The sequence below is a fragment of the Mesocricetus auratus genome, unplaced genomic scaffold (genome assembly GCF_017639785.1).
Source record: "Mesocricetus auratus isolate SY011 unplaced genomic scaffold, BCM_Maur_2.0 Super-Scaffold_100010, whole genome shotgun sequence".
Taxonomy (NCBI): domain Eukaryota; kingdom Metazoa; phylum Chordata; class Mammalia; order Rodentia; family Cricetidae; genus Mesocricetus; species Mesocricetus auratus.
The window spans coordinates 22,262,654-22,281,691 of NW_024429194.1; the positions used below are offsets into that span (position 1 = coordinate 22,262,654).

Consider the following 19,038-nt stretch of genomic DNA (forward strand, 5'->3'; position numbering starts at 1 on the left):
CGCAGGTAGGGATGAAGGCAGCCTGCACCACGGTAGATGGAGTTGGCTGGGTCTGAGAGAGTTCTAAGAGAGGGTTCTGCTGGGAAAGAGGAGGTGGATGACTCTCATGAGACAGTGAGGCCCTTTTCTGAGGCAGATGCCATGAGTGAATAAGGGCCAGCTTGGGGGTTTGTTCTCATCATCCCCACCCATGTGCTATCCTGGATTAAGCCATTCCCTCCTTCCCACCCATTCCCAAATCACCATATGGCAGCTATGGGGACAGTTTATCTTAGCCTAGAACAAGTCAGGATGAGGGAAAGAGGGGAGGGAGGGGAGGGAGGGGAGGGAGGGGAGGGGAGGGGAGGGAGGGGAGGAGCTGCTGCAGTGAAGGCTGGGGAAGGTGACTGACTTGGTTTCAGCAGAAGAGTGATCTGCAGAGCCATCCAAAAATACCTCAGCAGGTGCCTCCTAAACACACTATAGCTTTTCCTCGATCACATCAGGTCTTTGCCCCTAAACATAATGGTAGCACACTAACATCAGATATCCAGAAAATTTACATTTCCCTGACCCAACTCAAGTGTCTTTTGTAGCTTCCCTCTTAGGACAGGCACTAGTCAATTCATGCATTGAGCTGATTATCTTAGCTCTAGTTTCTTAAGTGAGAACAGCTCCCTCCCTCCCTTTCTCTCCACCATGACAGTAAACGCTGAAGGGCAGCTAGCTGCCTTGTAAGAGCGCTGTCTGATTGCTTCCTTATGGGTCTTTTCACATTGTTCTTTTATCCTCTGTTTCCTGTAACCTGGAAGTGAGAGGTCTTAGAGACTCCTTAAGATCAGGCCAGCATTTGGGGAACCTCTTGAGTATGGAAAGCTCTGAATTCTGTCATGCATTCCACAGAAGCTATGTCCTGTCATCCTGTCCCTCTGAGATGTCATCAGTAGATGTTTTCTTGGAGATATGGGGTCCTTTGCAATCAGTGGTGCTTCCTGGGCATTATGCAAATACCTTTTTTCCAGCTATTACACACTGGTTTTTAGCCTATAAGTGTAATACTATCTGAGTGTATAAAATAGAGAAACCTCGAGGCCAGGCGTTGGTGGCAGACACCTTTGATCCCAGCACTTGGGAGGCAGAGGCAGGTGGATCTCTGTGAGTTCGAGGCCAGCCTGTCTACAAAGCGAGTTCCAGGACAGCCTCCAAAACAATACAAAGAAACCTTGTCTCGGAAAAAACAAAAAAAAAGTGGAGAAACCTTAAATCCTCTACTCTGCCACTTTATATATATATACATATATATATATACACACATACACACACATGTATATATGCATAGTTCCACATTTAAAAAAACATGGGACTATATATATATATATATATATATATATATATATATATATATAGTTTTGTTTGTTTGTTTCAGGGTTTCTCTGTGCAGCCCTGGCTGTCATAGAATTCACTCTGGCCTCAAAACTCAAAGATCCACTTGCCTCTGCCTCCCAAGAGCTAGTGCTGAGATTAAAAGCATGCACCACCAATGCCCGGCTGTGTGTGTGTGTGTGTGTGTGTGTGTGTGTGTGTGTGTGTGTGTGTGTGTGTGTAGGTTTGTGCACATGAGTGCAGTTGCCCATAATTCTTGGAGTTAGACTTAAACAGGCAGTTGGTGCTGCCAAACATGGGTGCTAGGAATTGAACTTGAGTCTTCTCCAAGAAAAGAATGTGCTGACTATCCCTCTAGCCCATGTCGGCTTTATCTCTAGAGCCTTGACTCCCTGATCTGCCTCTATAGCTGATTGTCCTCTGGCTTATCTCAGAAACTTTGCCTCCCTGTGTGTCACCTCTGTATTCTGAGTTTAAAATCTGACAGTTGCACACCCTGGAGGTGCATCTCTGTGGAATCTCAGGTCCTGGCATTCCAGCATGGCTTTGACCTCATGGGACTGACGATTTCAAACAAACCTTCAGTCCTTCCATGCTAGTGCTTCCACTTCATAACATTCCTTAGAAGTGGCTTTTGAAGGTCCTAACCTAAAGGAGAAAATCCATCCAGGACTCCTGTCTTTTGCCCTAACCTGACACTTCAGCTCACCAGAGGCACTCCCCGTCCCTTCAGTGTCAGCCTCAAGATACCTTATGCTAACATCCAGGACCTCTGGAACCAAGCCCAACAGCCTGCAAGGCTGAAACATGGTAAATTTATTGTCACAGTGCTGGAGTCTAGGTCTGAAACGCAGGGTTCAATAGAGCCACCCCTGCTCTGCTGGTTCCAGCAGAGATTCCAAGCATGACTCCTCTAGCTCCCCCGACACTGGAGTCTGACTGTGACAATATCCAGCTGGGTTTTTCCCCCCAATTATTTATTTGTGTAAATAAAATGCATGTGTGGAAGTCAGAGGACAACCTGTGGAGTTGGCTCTTTGCTTCCCCTTAAGGCTGCCAGGCTTACGAGGCAAGTGCTGAGCCACCTTGCTAGCGCCAGTACCCAGCTGTTTATACATGACATCTTCCTCTGGGTCTCTGGTCCAAAGTTCCTCTTATAAAAACACACCAGACATCAGAGTTCATCCTAAATTCAAGATCTTTAGCTAACTGTAAAGATTCAATAAGGTCATATCTGAGGTTGGGCTAGATCAGGTTTTGGGGAGACACTGTGTCCATTACAGACCCCAGTCCTAATACCAAAGAAAATGCAATTCAAATGTCACATTCACATTCATCAAGGGCCATGGTCCTCCCCAGAGCCTAGCCATATCTCACATCAGACACTGCAACTTAACAATGCACTCACCAGTGTGGCTCAAGCAGACACAGGACCTGTGGTCAGGTCTTAATGTCTTCTCAAAGCACTCTGACCTCATTAGCATCACCTTTTTTGGTTAACCTCATGGCTGTCCCACTGGATTCTGTCTGGACCTCCGGCTTACCTCTCTGAAAGTTGTGCTGTTCAAGTGGGCACCGAGTGCCTGGCACAACACTTGACATCTCAAGACCTGCAGACCTTACTAGACCAACCAGAACAGCTTGGTATAGCAGCTATTGTCTTCTGGGTTTCAACCTTGAACCTCCCTCTGATGGGAGGGTTTCTCCATCTAGGGGTTGCTGTTCTGGCGGGCAGATGACCCCAATACATATATAATATAGTAAGTGTTGTGGGATATTTGAACATTTATAGGGGCCAGAAGTGCAGCTCAATGGTGCAGCACTTGCCTAGCCTATATGAGGCCCTGGCTTCATCTATAGTACAGAAAAAATGATTTAAAAAAACATCTTAGACCACTTCACACCTACAGGAACAGGCATAGAAAAAAAATTTAAATATGAGCAAGAATACAGAGACCTGGAGCCTCCTCCTCACACGCTGCTGTTGAAAATGTCAAATGGTGTGGCCAATCATAAGACATCCCAGCAATTAATCAAAAGGCTAAACAGTGTTTCCATAAGGTTCAAAAATTCTACTCCTACATATATACTCAAGAGAAATGAAGACATGTCTACACACACACAATGTACACAAAAAACAAAAGTAACCCCAATACCCTTTAACTGACAAATGTATAAGATGAAGCATATCTATTGTGGAATATTAAGTAATAAAGAGATGTAATGACACATTATAACTTGGAAGAATTCTGAAAATACACTGAATATAAAGTACAATATATGATATAAATATGAGTACTCTAACAAAGCCCATCACTTTACATGCCAACTTAAAAAAATTAAACAGCTGAATGAAAGCAACAAAAGACAGCATACTAAATGACTCTAGTTCTAGAAAATAATCGGCATGGGCAATCTATACAGAGACAGAAAGTACATAATTAGTCACCTAGGTTTGAGGGAGCCGAGAGGAAACTGGTGATAAAAATGTTCTAAAATTGGCTGTGGTGACAGTTGCACAACTGTAACTATACCAAAAGCCACCCAACTATACAGTTTTGCTTTTTTTTTTTTTTTTTTAAGACAGGATCTTGTTAATATAGCCGGGCTAGCCAGGCGTTGATGGCACATGCCTTTAATCCCAGCACTCGAGAGGCAGAGGCAGGCGGATCTCTATGAGTTCGAGGCCAGCCTGGTCTACAGAGCAAGTTCCAGGACAGGCTCTAAAACAACACAGAGAAACCCTGTCTCGGAAAAAAAAAATAGCTGGGCTAGGGCTATTCCAGACCCTCTCGCCTCAGCCTCCCAAGCACCTGGGACTACAGATGTGTGCCGCTATGCTCAGCTGAACCATATTGCTTACAGGAGTAAATCGAATGGCATATGAGTTATCACCCCCACCACTTTTTAAAGGCAGGGCCCTGTTTTTAAACAGGCTGATTTCCAAGGATGACCCTAAACTCCTGGTTCTCCTGCTCCCACCTCCAATGACTAGGATGACAGGCAAACCCCATCACTCCTGGTTCATGGGATGCAGGGCTTCACAAAGCCTAGGTAAGCATTCTACCCACCTTCCCAGCCAGAGTTACTTTACGTCTCATAAACCTGAGTTTTTCAAAGTTTTTAAGCTTGAGGGCTGGGCATATAGCTCAATTGGTAGGCAGCTTATCTAGCATTAAGGCCCTGAAATCGCCGGGCGTTGGTGGCGCACGCCTTTAATCCCAGCACTCGGGAGGCAGAGGCAGGCGGATCTCTGTGAGTTCGAGGCCAGCCTGGTCTACAGAGCGAGTGCCAGGACAGCCTCCAAAACTACACAGAGAAACCCTGTCTCGAAAAACCAAAAAAAAAAAAAAAAAAAGGCCCTGAAATCAATTTCCAGAACTGCAGAAACTAGGAGTGGTGGGCACGTGGCACACAATGCAGAGGTGGGAGAAGAGACTAGAAGGTCATCCTCAACTATGTAGCCAGTTCAAGGCTAGCCTGAACTACATGAGATCCTGTCCCTTCGAACAGTAAAATAAAAAATAGAACTTGAACCCTTGAACCCTTTGCTTAATTTCTAGTAGTTTTCATTTCACAAAGAAAACAAAGCTCCAGGCGCACTCCTTTAATCCTAACACTCGAGGCAGGGGCAGGTGGATCTCTTTGAGTCCCAGGCCTGCCTGGTCTACTAGTGAGTTCCAAGACAGCCAGGGTTAAAAAGTGAAACTCTGTCTCAAAAAAGAAAAAAAAATCTTTAATATTTGAAATCAGAAATACAAACATTTCTTCAAGGTGTGGTGCATGCCTTTAGGTCCCACAAGCAGAGGCAGAGGAAGGCAGATATCTGAGTTTGAGACCAGCCTGGTTTACAAAGGAAGTTCCAGGGCAGCCAAGGCTACACAGAGAAACCCTGGTTCAAAAAAGAAAAAAAAAAAAAAAAGCAAACATTTCTATACTTAAATTTTTTAAAAAGTTAACTTTTTAAAAACTTATACAAAATTCTATCTTAAATAATAACTTCAAAGAATTATACTGCTCTTTACTCAAATTTCAAAATATGCTCCAACGTGCTGATGAGTACATTACCTGTTTTCTCTTTCCACCCTAACTATGTGGTCAGAAAACACAAATGAAGCCATGTGTTTTCTGTGGGCAGTTTCAACTACAAAAAAATCCAAACAAGAGGAAAAAGAAACCAATCAAACTGGACTGGAGAGATGGCTCAGAGGTTAAGAGGTCCTGAGTTCAATTCCCAGCAACCACAGGGTGGCTTCACAACCATCTATAATGAGATCTGGTGCTCTCTTCTGGTGTGCAGGGATGTGTGCAAGCAGAACACTGTGTACATAATCTTTAAAAAAAGAAAGAAAGAAACCAATCAAACAGGCCATAAATGGCCATCCCAAATATACACACATCAAATTTCAGGAGCGGCTTGGAGGAAAACTTTCAGAACTGAGTGTGACCAGAGGGTGTATGTGGAGATAGGTAAGGCCTCTTCCTCTACAGGGCCGCCCTAGGGTCTTCCTTCTCAAAGCATGCTTCCTGGTCAGCAGTAGCAACAACTTCAGAGTCTGCTAAAAATATACATTCCAAGGCCCCAGTCCTCCTTACCCAGCATCAGGGAGTTAACAGAGTCCCCAGGGGATGTGTCTGCACACTAAAATCTGAGGACTACTACCAACTCTCCCCTAAATTAAGACGGCTAGAGGCTGCGGTAAACTAATGTTTTTGAAAACCTGTCATACATACAGCGCTGGTTCTGAGCCAGCTGGTCCTCGGATCCATCTCTGGTTCTTCTGATGTGTTTCAAATTGCAGAGGAGGGGTCAGTGGATGTGTAGCAGCAGCTCTACCCTCTCAGAGCTCCGCCAGGTGGGACTCCACAATTCCAGCTTCTGGAGGACCCCCACTGCCCCCAGAGCCTGATGTGGTCTCCTCCCTTTGACCTTTGTCCCTCCACTCTGTGGTAGCAGTGGCTTCCTGTATGTTGCTTCATCTCTGAATTGCCTCACTGCCTGAAGCTTCCACGCACTGTGTGGCACCTGTGCCACACTCCCCTGAACTCAACTCCTCTGGTCAAAACAGTGAGAGAGGGTTCTGATCACATCATTTGGAAATTTGCACGATGTACCACAAACATATACCAGAAAAACTTTGTGAATGGCCTCTCTGCTACAAAAGGGAGTTATTGCACACATTAAACCTCACATTTACCACATCCTGACAAGCGCTAGTAACCCAGAAGAAAAATCAGCCCTGAGCTATCTGTACAGCAGATGTGAATGTATTCTAAACGCAAATCCTCGGGATGTATTTTTAACACCATAACCACCATTCCCCCCACCAACCAGAACAGCTGGTACAGCAGCTATTGTCTTCATCCTAAGGCAGGGAGACACCTCCTGGCCAAGAAAATTCTGGACTCACTTAACTCTCAGAGAAATCCACCCTCTACACCACGGTCTTGGCCTTGATCCATCACTCCCTTCAGTCCCAGGATCTGATCTACCTCACACCAGTGCCCATCTTAAGGAGCAAGCACTAGGAAAGCATTCCTATCAGTGTCAGGACTTCCTAAACATGTTCCCAGGGCACATCTCCCTGTCACTCCCATGCTTAGGATGGCCTTCACTGGGGCTCTCTGCCCCTGGCTAATCATTCCTGTCCCTTCCACTCAATCTGATTCACTGACTGTTCCAGGTGTGCCAAAACTTTCAGATGAAACGTTCAAATCTTCCATAGCATTTACTATGCTATAATGTCACAAGTGCAGGAGTCCTCTCCCTGCCTGCCAGGAAACCCCTAGATGGGGAAACTGAGATGCTCATCAAGGTTCAAACCCAGACCCATGTTTTACTACTTCTGCCACCCTGGGCAAGTCATTTAACTGCTCCACTTCCGTTTTCAGTTCCTAGGAGCACAATGCGGGGATACTAGTTACCACCAACTCTAAGTGAAATGCTCCAAGCTAGCCCAAGAGAAATTGGAGAATTGTTACAATTGCTCTATCGTCGCTGGGGCTGTTAGTGCTATAGTTAGAATAGCACAGGTGTTCGATCCCATGTGCTGAATGACTGAGGTCCGCCACAACAGTGTAACACGGCAGCACCTAAATGCGCCCCCCACCCCCAATCGCAAGTAACAGAGGCTGACAGATGATAAAGCAAGATATGACTCTTCCAGCAAAGGGTAACTAACTGGCCTCGGAGGAAAAGCGCACTGCAGCAGAATGAGCAAGCCCGTGCCAGCCGGAACTGCCAGGGATGCCCCACGGTGGCAAACTGCTCTCCGCCACCTGTCCAGCCACCTGCCTGAGGAAGCCCTTCCAACAAGGAGGGCTCACCTCAGCAAGAAACCATACGCAGTTTTCAAGAGGAACAAAAAAAGGAAAGCAAAGGGTGCAACTTTATTCTTCGGGAAAGAAAACAAAAAGGCATGCGTCTCTCTGCCCAGCATCCCGAGTGGCTGGAGTTCTCCACGGAGAGTTCTGAGCCCAGCGGGTGAGGAGTCCCGGCTCTCCCGAGGAGGGAGGGAGAAGAAGCCACTACACACACATCCCTTCCCTTTCGGAACCTGAGGGTGGGTGAGGACCCCGCAGCCGAGTGGACACTGGAGGGTGAGCCCAACACAGGTGAGTACGGGAAGCAGCACCCGGTTGTCAGACGTACAGACCCCCCCGGGCCTCGGGGAGAGCACGCCTGTGGTCCCCGCGGCGACCCAGCAGCACGCCGGGCCTCCGTCTCCTGAGCGGCGGCGCCCACCTGCGCTGAATCCCCGCGGCCCCGTCCCCGCGGCCCGTTAGGCGGTGGCGCACTCGGCCCGGCGGCAGCGACCGCAGGACCTCGGCCGGGCAGGGCCTGGGCGGCCGCTCGCACACGGTCACGGGCCTCGGCAGGGACCGCGGCGTGAGGGGCGCGCGCCCGGCCGACGCCGCGGGCTCACCTTCTGCCTAATCTGGCCCGACGTGGACACCTTACGGATAAGCTTCTGTGGGGAGCCTGGCTCAGCCTCGGGTTCGCTGTCGGACGACTCCTCAGGCGGCGGCGGCGGAGGCGGCTCAGGCGGACCCGGCGGAGGGGCGCCCGCCGCCGCCGCCATGCTGCCCGGCCAGCGCGCGCGCCGCGGGGGGGCGGGGATGGGATGGGCCGAGCTCCTGGGGCGGGGCCTGAGGTGGGGCGGGGCCTAGAGGCCGGGCGCCCCACCCCACCGCGCCCCCATAGGCAGTGGGCGCAGACGCAGGCTTGATCGGCCCTCTCTGGTTGTTTCTGCCCAACCCATCTCTTTCCTTCTTCTGTATTCTGTCGTTTTCTTCTTGGAACACAATTTCCGTTTCTTGTTTCTAAGTACACTTTTCTTTTTTCAAACCCGAGTGTAAGAGCCTTCTAGGAGGCCGAAGAACTATGCTGGTGAAACAGTTTCCAGAGGGGATGCGTGCACGCATATACACCGGGAGGGAGAGAAGACAGAACTTCTGTTAAGGCCACTGTATGGGAGAGATGGAGAAAGTGTTCTAGGCAGAGGCCAGATCTATGTAAAGGCCCAGCAGCAAGAAAGAAAAGAAACTGTGGCTTAGAGGGAGAAAAATGGCTTCAAGATAAAAACTGGAGAGCTATAGGATCAAATGAGGCTTTAAGGACCAGAGTAAGGACTGGCCTTTCCAGTTGAGGCCTGAGGGCAGCAAGTAGCTCGGGGGAGGGTGGGGTGTCAAGCTGGTCCTGGCTGGGTCACAAAGCTGGGACCTATGATCCAGGCTTTGAAGTGTCGAGGCAAGTAGCCACCCAGAACTACTGGGTGGGGCTGAGAGATAGAGAAGGGAACTGAAATTCATAAAGGAGAGATGGGCACGCAAAGCAGAAGTGATCAGAACGAAGGCTACACTTGGGCAAAAGAGGATATGCAGTAGGGTGAGTTTGGGGTGTTTGGGGCACGCTGAGATGGAAAGGACCTCGTGTCATCCAGGAGAATGTGCTACCCTTCTACTGTGCCTGGCTGGAAGGGGTAAGTCAGCAGAGGACTGCCTGGCTGTTCCTTCACCCTTCCAGAAGGCTGATGCTAGAGACCAGGGACCTCTGTCCTAACCACCAGTCAGCAAGCTCTGGGCCTCACTGCACTGGGAAACTCTTTCCAGAAGCAATAAAGGTCAAACACCACCAGGAGCCACGGCATGCCATCCGGCAGGAAGATGAGGGCCAGGACACTGACCTCAGGGCCAGCACAGAGGATAGCCAGGCCTGAGACCCCTTGGGTGAATCAGGACACTCCATCCACCCTGTGCTATAGCCACTAGCTACATGCAACTACTTATATTTAAATCCCAATTTCCTAACACTAGGGAGTTTGTGACCAGCCTAAGCTCTAGAATGACATTTTTAAAAAGAACCAAACATTAAGTAATAGTGACGACTCCCAAACATAGAGCCACACCCCCACAGGACCAGTGAGTAATGATGCCCCTGACATGGAAGTCTCAGGTATCACTCCATAAGTATGCCAAGGAGGCAGGGTGTGAACTCAGACCAACTGATTCCTCAGTCTGGGTGCTGCAGGGTTGGTCTCCCAGGTAGCCAAGGCTTGTGGGAAGTTCATATCATTGGTACAGCATCGACAGAAAGACAGAGTATGGGATTGAAGGAAGCTCACTATAATTCAGTACTGAAGTCAAGGCCCTTGCGTCACAAGATTGTGACTGTATGTAACAGTATTAGTAGAGTGGACCTTTAGAAGGTGACTGTGGGGACAGTGTGATGGCTTAGCAAGGGAAGGTACCCAATGTCAAGAATGCTGGTTTCAGCTCAATCCCTAGAAACTCATGCAGTGGAAAGAGACAAGGAAGCCACAAGCTGTCCTCTGACCTCAATACATGTGCCATGGTACACACAGGCCTTTCACACTACTAAATAAACTTTTTAAATGTAAAATGTAAAAAAAGTATTTCTTAAAAAAGGAAACAATGTTAAGATGAGGTCATAATGCCAAGCACATTGCTACAATCCCAGCACTCAGGGAGCTGGGGCAGGAAGATCACAAGTTTAAAATCATCCTGAACAATTAGCAAGACCCTATCCCAAATAAAAGAAGAAAGACGAAGAGGAGGAGGGGAAGGAAAACTGAACCGCCTAGATAGAGAATTGCACTGGGGATTAGAAAGGGATTAGAGGCAGGGAAAGCTTTAGAAAGGGCTTGTAACCCTGGGCCAGCTCCAAGGTGGTAATCTTAGCAATAGGGATGATGGACTGAAGACAAAGCAGAAGGGGGAAGATGAACAACTACTCAGTGCAAAAGGGGATTGGGAATCGGATGCCTTTCCAGGAGGGGCTTCTGGGGGATGGCAGCATCATCAGCAAGACCTCCAAAACATAAGGAAGAATGAGTTGGGCTTGAGATGCTGGGTGTGTTGACTACACCTGCCGGAAGTTCAGGGGACATCGTTCATGATTTTTAGAAAAGAAAGCCATGGGTAAGAACATGATAGTAACAGCAGTTGGCAGGGAGAAATCAAGGCTGGATAGGAGGATGGATAGATAGCTGCAATTAGGAAAAAGCCCTAGAGATTGTCACAGCCAAAGAGCCTAAGGAGACAAGATGACTGTGTCACATGGATCTGAGACATGATCTTGGAACAGAAGAGGGCCATTAGGTGAGGAAATCTGAACAAAGTATGTGTTTAGTTTAATAAGAATGTGTCAATGCCAATTCACTTGGTGCAGCCACTGTACTGCACTGATGTAAATTATTAATAACAGGGAAACTGTGGGTCTTTCTGTGCTCACTTTTCTGTAAATCTAAAACTATTTGAAATAAAGCATATTCTTACGAGAAGGCTATTAGGCTTGAAAAGAATTGCATTATGCTCTGAAGGCAGAGAAACCTAACTTGGACATGATTTTTTTTTTGACACGTGAAGAAGCTCTTTTGTTCCCTGGTAAATGCACAGTGTGGTTCCCTTGGAGATCTCAGGAAGGGCTGAGCTATCAACTCCCCAAGGCGGCTGGCTAAGAAGAGAGCATTCCCTCTGGTGCCTCTTTCCCTGAGTGAGTCACACAATGAATCATGTCTAATGATGTGCTGTGCCCTGAGTTTACCCCACCTGGAGGGCATACCAAGGTGGCAGTAATAACACATCTCACATCCAACTTCATCAGTCTCTGTGACATACAAGGAAGAGGACCAGACTCATCAGAAAGAACCGCCTGACTAGGATGTCTCTACCTAAAAGCTTGGGATGACCCTCATTCTCCATGAAGCAGGACAGCTTCTTACTGAGTGTGACTGAGAGACACCCTGGACATTTGTGACAACCACAAGAACACCCCACCACTCACAAACTTCTAAATGTGCCTGACTTCTACCCTACATGCCCACCCCACCCTGGGACCTGTATACTATCTGGCCTGTGAAATGGATGGGGAGGCAGGCAATAAACCAACAGCCCCCAAAGGAGTTTGGATGTGGGAAAAAATGCAGAGCATTACATTCACAGAGGAAAAGAGGGACCATCAGCGAGGTCCAAGCCAGAAAGGGGGACTATACGGAGGTAGTCATATGCCTGCGATATTGTACTATTGTAGCTTTGCGAAATGAGGCCAATAGATAAAGCAACAGCCCCATGAGAGCTCTATCCTATCTTACAACTACATGTGAATGGCCATTGTTTAGTCACAAACATTCTGCTCTCCTCTCAGGCCTGCCAAAGTCTTCTACCTACTCTCTCCGAACTGAGTTTCTTCACCTAACAAATGGGTGGCAGTACCACCTGTTGGAACAACTGGATAGAGTGTGAGGTGCCTGCCACGAGGCCTCAGTGAATGGCAGGGATTCATGTTTCTCCACTGCTTTGTTTGCTGGATACTGAACTCTGTCCCATGTTCTTCCACTGGGCTGGGGAGAAAACTCAGGGGGTCAAGGCACTTGCTGCCAAGTCTGACAACCTGACTTTGATCCCAAGACCCTTTTGATAGAAAGAGAGAAGGAATTCAAAACAAAAACAAAACAAAAAAAAAAAACCAGTATTTCTTAGGGTGATGCAAGGAATAAAGGCATTTGCCATCAAATTCTTCCAACTTTGTCCCAAATGCTCCTTTGTCCATACAACGCTCTCAACTCTTTGTACTGGTTTTTGTTTTGTTTTTGCGTTGCACCTGTCCTTAAAATTCTAGGCCACATATTCAACCCGACCTCAGACTTCCTGTCTCCTGAGAGTTCTGCATGCCAGCAAAGAACACATGTGTGGACGGAGCTAAGCCAACACACACACACACACACACACACACACACACACACACACACACACACACACACACACACACACACACAGCTGCTTGTTTCCTGCCCCCACTCCCTCTGCAGCTGCAGTGTAAACAAACCAGCACCTGGAGGCCTGTTTTGGATGTTTTAGCACAGAAATAACTTGGAGGGCAAGGGCTGTTCTGACCTCTGGTCCCCAGGACTCGGGCTTCAGCCCTTCCCTCCTGGCTCTCTCACCCACAAAGTTCCAAAGGTCGGGCCTATTAATGTCCACTCTGACTTAGGATGTCCTGGGGTCAAGCAATGCAGGAACCAACAGGATGGTTCTCTCACCAGGAGCTACTAGGCAGAGTCCCGCCCTCCTTGGCTGTCAGGGAGCTCCACCCACCAGGAGCTAACCACTGCAGACTGTGCTTGGTCAAAAGACTAGGGACAAGATCATGAGGAAGCACAGTGTGGGCTACCCCAAAAGCATGCCATCCCTTCCCCCTGGGCATCATGACAGGGGTGTGCAGTGGTATCTAACTTCCCTAGCTTGGGAGGAAGAAAAGATAGCATGTGTCTGCCCCGCTAACCCACAAGTTTCTACTTATTTTTTTTTTCTTAGCTTCAGAAATGAGTCCTCATCTTGGCCAGGACCAGGAGACCTCAAAGTCAGCACACAGATTCAAGCCCTGCTTTGTCTGTATGGGACCCAGGGCATTGGATATGGAGACAAAGATGGATGCTCCTCACCCAAATCCCAGGCATCATGGCACACACCAGCCTGAGATTCAGATATTGACACCTTCGTGCACACAGATCTCAGATTCTACTGCTGTTCTTGGCACCAGAGACCCAATCCCAAGAGTATACCTTGTGGAGGTCAATTTACATTGTCAACGTGAGTGGCTTTTAGAATTACCTAAAAAACACCTCTGGGTGTCTCTATGAAGGCATCTCTAAGGAGGTTTAACCAAGGGGAGGGGATTTAACCTGAAAAAAGGGGGAATGCAAGCTGAACACCAGCGTTCATCTCTCTCTGACCACAGATGCAGCAGGACCAGCTTTCCAAGCTCCCTGGATCACAATGGACTCTATCTCCTCACACCACAAGTCAAAATAACCCTTCCTTCATTAAATTACATTTGTAAGGTATTTTGTCACAACAATAAGTAATTAGTTACACACACACACACACACTGTGATAGGCAGAACTGTACAGAAATCTCCAGACTCCTCCCATCTACTTCCCAAACACGGATGAGAGCTACATATACATCCCATCTCCCCCAACACACCAAGAACACCCACCATGGATGCCAAGAGAATTGTTTGGTACAATACAGGTTGCTGGGTACTACAGCCAAGAATGGCCTTCTGATTGAAAGGGTTTGGAAGAGCCTCTGCTGTGCCTTGTCCTCCATCTCTGACCCCAAGCACCCCCTTCTTTGTAATAATAATAACACCGTGAGGTCCATCTGTCTTGATAAACCCCTTTTCCCCGGGCCTGTGCTCTGCCACTGCTGGCCATGAGATGTTGGTCCACCAAGGCAAAGTTGAGCCAGTCAGATTCTCTTGCCCCAGAAGTACTATCCAGGACCAAGACAGCAGAGGCTGGGTGCTGGAAGGCCTGATGGGCGGCAGCCTCTGAGCTGAATTCCCAGGACCTTGACAGTTGCCATCCACATTGGGTGTGACAACGCAAGTTCTTCCTCAGTTCAGTTCAGTTTCCTGGATACTCCAGGGGCTTCCTTTTCTATTCTGCCCCCTTTTATTAACCAAGTGTGGTTTGATTGCTTCTGTCTAGTAGAAACTTGACCAGCAACTGAAAGCTCAAACAGGGATTGGTCCCCAAGGTGGAATTGTGTGGGTATTTTTGCCTGTATTTATTTTCTGCTCTGTTATTCAGGAGGCTCTGAAGGGGCCCTGGTGCAAGGATTGGTCAGAAAACTAAGCTTACTCACCACCCCATGTGTGCCCAGAGAAACAGGACTTGACAGCCCTGGAGACCCCAGACCCCACTGGAAGAACACAAGGTCACAGGGGCACTCTGTGAAAGGCTACCTTTTCTAAGTGTTGCCCCTCCTAAACTCCGGAGACCCTAAAAGTGTGAGTCTCCTTGTCGGTGACAATCGCCCAGTGCCCCAGCCAAACAGCCCGAGTCATGATCAGAGGGTCCACAGACTTTATTTCTGTCAGGAACACTCATGCTTTCACATCTAGCCTAACTCTGAGAGGTTGCTGGGGGCTTCACTCAAGGCACCCAGAACTATAAGCCATTTCTAGGCATCTAGGCTGACTCTTCACTCATCCTGGCCCGCCTCCCCATCTTTCTTCCCTTCTGTGTTCTCTCCAGCATCTTTCAGATTTTGACGAGCAAACTCCTCAAAAACAAAATTTTCGTCCTGAACACTAGAAGAAAACAGACAATGTGTTAGTTAGTGCTTACTCTCTGAAGCTGAAGATGAAATCCTGAATGAAAAGACCACTGATCTTTCTGCAGTAAAGGAACCAATTCAAGTAGAATGTGTTCTCTCGGATGGAATAGGGGCCATGTCATTCCCAGGACAGAACAGGGACCAAGCTTTTCCCAGAATAGAACAAGGGCCATGCCTTTCCCAGGAGAGAACAAGGACCATGCTATTCCTAGGATGAACAAGGACCATGCCATTCCCAGGATGGAACAGGGACCATGCCATTCCCAGGATGGAACAGGGACCATGCCATTCCCAGGACAGAACAGGGACCATGCCTGTTTCCTCAGGGCTTTTTGGGGGGTCTTGTTGTCTTTCTGTTTTTCTTTTGTTTTTGTGACAGAGTCTCACTCTACAGATGAGGCAGGCCTTGAACTTGAAGTGATCCTCCTGCCTCAGTCTCCCATATACCTGGGATTAAAAGGTAGGCCATCATGCCTAGCTAAGACTATGCTTAGAAACTCATTAACAAACAAAAGCAAGAGGAAAAATATGAGAACCTACAGAACAAAAGACACATGGAGCACATCTATAAATGTACACATCTTAAGTTCTTACAAGCAAAAGGAAACAGGACTAGCACAGATATTGTGAGAGGAGTCTGTAAGGGAAAAGGAGTCACAAAACACAGAAAAATTCAGAGCAGCATTCAAATGGCTCACCTTTCCTTTGCTGTAGGCCCAGGATGCAGAGAGGGGGAGAAATGGAGATCAATTATTATTTTAATGAGGATTTGTGTATCCCAGGTTAATCTCAGAGTCATCATAGGCTGAGGATGACCCTGAGCTTCTAGTCTCCCAGACTTTTTTTTTTTTTTGAGATAAGTTCTCACTAAGTTGCTAGGCTAACTTTGAACTCCCAATGCTCCTGCTCAACCCCCTGGTAGCTGAAGTGACAAGCCTGTGCTACCATGACCCTATCTCAAAATAACAAAAAGAAGGGCAGAGCACTTTCCTAGACCTTCTAGGCTTTAGATTCAATTCTCATTAAAATAAAACCTTAAGATAAAATGAAAGTTCCTGTGGAAAGAGATACCCTAGAATCTTATTTACTGTTGAGTGAAGGAAACTTGAGCTTGAAAAGGTAGACCATAAGAACAGCAAACCTGACATCAGGGTTTGGAGACATCTCTCCAGCCCCAACTCTCTGAAATTGTAAGCACAAAAGATCACTGTTTCATTCTAAAATTATGGGTTGTCTAATATAGGGTCTGTAATGACCAGACTGTGAAAATATTCTAAGCAAAGGGAGAATAACTCAGCTTTTTCCAAAGTAAGTCACCAATATGGAAAGTTCCAGAAAACAACCAGGTGGTGGTGGTGCACACCTTTAATCCCAGCACTTGGAAGGCAGAGGCAGGGGGATCTCTGTGAGTTTAAGACCAGCATGGTCTACAAAGTGAGTTCCAGGACAGCCAGGGCTACACAGAGAAACCCTGACTCAAAAAAAAAACAAAAAACAAAAAACAAAGAACAAAAACAAAAAAGAAAGTTCCAGAACTACCCAGCATAACTGTAGCATTAGGAGACTGTATTTTCAATGTCTTTTAAAGGAACCTGGATATCTGAATCTCACACCATTCGGGGGGGACGTTTTGGGGGCAGCTGGGGATGAGGCTCACTATTAGAACACTTGCCTAATGTGTGTAAAATGTTGAGTTCATCCCTGGTGGCAGGGATGAGGGATGGTGGGGGGGGGTTGTCAGTATTGAGGAGCACATTTTCTTTTTTTTGTTTGTTTGTTTTTTGTTTTTTTTTTTTCCGAGACAGGGTTTCTCTGTATTGTTTTGGAGGCTGTCCTGGAACTCGCTTGGTAGACCAGGCTTGGTCTCTAAAGGCGTGTGCCACCACTGCCCAGCGAGGAGCACATTTTCAAGACTGCTTGAATCTATGTTTTACTGGATTGCCATCCCGATTAGTCTCCAAAAAATGTTTAAAGTAGCATTTTAATGAGACAAATATAAACAAACAAAAATATATGACTAGACTATTTTCCCCCAAAGGGAAGCTTTTGGCAAAGCGTACTGAGGGTTTAAATCTATTTTTTTTTAATAGTCTTGCTAGTATTGTCTAGGCTGGCCTCAAAGTTGCCATCCTCCTGCCTCAGCCTCCTGAGCCTGGGATTACAGGCATACACAAGCACACCTACTTCCATTTAACTTTTCTTCTCAGAACCTCCTAGCTCTAGCTCACACACCATCCCATTCATATCTTTACAGGGACAGTGGAAGAATCTTGGTGTGTTCACAGATGTGTGCAACAATTGCTTCATATAGTATCCACACAAGAGTGCATGGATGGATCGTCAAATGAACAGAGACAGTCAGAATTCAGGCTGACCTTTTCTAGTATTTTCAGTAATCTCATCCCTATCACTTTCAGAAATATATATCATCTTCTAAATGCCTTTTGACACTTTCAAACGAGAGGCCTTTTGTTTCTACATAAAGCAATGCCTGGGGCTTTTCAGAGGGAGTGTCCCTTACATCATCTCTAAATCTAAATCAAGGTCTGTGGACAGCAGAGCTTCTGCAGTGACATTGTCCCTGATGAAATCCAGGTCATCAACACCCAACAGAGAGTAGGAATTCTACACTCTCCACACAGAGACAGGAAGTGGACAGAACCAGGACTCAGTAAGTGAGCTAGCTCTCCCTTCCAGGCTGACCTGGTCACCCTGTAGATAACACCCATACTCAGAGGGATAGTTGAGGAAGACCAGAGATACATTAGTGTGCAATAAGTCTGCCTGTGGTTAATAGATAAGAGGCATTAATGGATGATGGGAATGACTGACCTGGGTCCTCAGGCTGTGGGTGCATGAGGCGAAATGGCACCTCAGTGGCCACTTCACTAGAAAAAAGGAAGAACACAGGCTGGTGAGTGCACACACAGGCAGATACACACACAGTTACAGATCTCACACACAGTTACAGATCTCACACACACAGTTACAGATCTCTCACACACAGTTACAGATCTCTCACACACAGTTACAGATCTCACACACACAGTTACAGATCTCACACACACAGTTACAGATCTCACACACACAGTTACAGATCTCTCACACACAGTTACAGATCTCACACACACAGTTAGATCTCTCACACACAGTTACAGATCTCTCATACACAGTTACAGATCTCACACACACAGTTACAGATCTCACACACAGTTACAGATCTCACACACACAGTTACAGATCTCTCACACACAGTTACAGATCTCACACACACAGTTACAGATCTCACACACAGTTACAGATCTCACACACACAGTTACAGATCTCACACACACACAGTTACAGATCTCTCACACACAGTTACAGATCTCTCACACACAGTTACAGATCTCACACACACAGTTACAGATCTCTCACACACAGTTACAGATCTCTCACACACACAGTTACAGATCTCACACACACAGTTACAGATCTCACACACAGTTACAGATCATACACACAGTTACAGATCTCTCACACACACAGTTACAGATCTCTCACATACAGATCTCACACAGAGTTACAGATCACACACACAGCTACAGATCACACACAGCTACAGATCACACACACAGTTACAGATCACACACACAGTTACAGATCACACAACACAAAATTGGGGCTTCAGAGATTCTCCAGAAGATTCATTCAGTGAGATTCAAAACAAAACAGACTTCAGGAAGTGGTCAGGCAGGAATTTGAAATGTATTCCCTGGAATGTGGTCCAGGAACTTCACTCAGGCGTGGCTAAGACAGCTAGTGTTTTTCGATCCCTCTATCCTGACTATAGTGAAGACGCTGTGGGAAGAGGTGAAACCCTACAGGAAGGTTGGTAATAAAAAAGAAACTATTCATGGGGCTGGAGAGATGGCTCAGTGGTTAGGAGCACCTGCTGCCCTTCCAGAGGACCCACATTCAGTTCTCAGCACCCACATCAGGCAGCTCACAACTGCCTGTAATTCCAGCTCCAGGGGATCCAACACCCA

General features: G+C 47.1%; 2 protein-coding genes and 1 long non-coding RNA gene across 4 annotated transcripts in view; 1 reads left to right on the forward strand and 2 right to left on the reverse strand.

Annotated features, from left to right (window-relative positions):
- The window catches only part of Dgkd (diacylglycerol kinase delta), a 93,117-nt gene extending 84,644 nt beyond the window's left edge, over positions 1-8,473 (reverse strand). For both annotated transcript variants that reach the window (XM_040753076.1, XM_040753075.1), the window contains exon 1: positions 8,289-8,473. In XM_040753076.1, coding sequence (XP_040609010.1) covers positions 8,289-8,444 — 156 coding nt within the window. In that variant the 5' untranslated portion in view covers positions 8,445-8,473. The remainder of the gene's footprint in view (positions 1-8,288) is intronic.
- Positions 8,474-8,537: 64 nt separating this feature from the next.
- Positions 8,538-13,727, forward strand: LOC121142758. The gene is made up of 3 exons (XR_005879843.1): positions 8,538-9,250; positions 13,198-13,473; positions 13,622-13,727. It is a non-coding gene; the product is annotated as an uncharacterized LOC121142758 (long non-coding RNA).
- A 1,013-nt stretch (positions 13,728-14,740) lies between these two features.
- Positions 14,741-19,038, reverse strand: part of Sag (S-antigen visual arrestin) — a 41,925-nt gene continuing 37,627 nt past the window's right edge. Inside the window, exons 14-16 of the mRNA XM_013122110.3 lie at positions 17,843-17,898; positions 15,709-15,718; positions 14,741-14,984 (exon numbers count right to left, since the gene is read on the reverse strand). Coding sequence (XP_012977564.1) covers positions 14,876-14,984; positions 15,709-15,718; positions 17,843-17,898 — 175 coding nt within the window. The 3' untranslated portion in view covers positions 14,741-14,875. The remainder of the gene's footprint in view (positions 14,985-15,708; positions 15,719-17,842; positions 17,899-19,038) is intronic.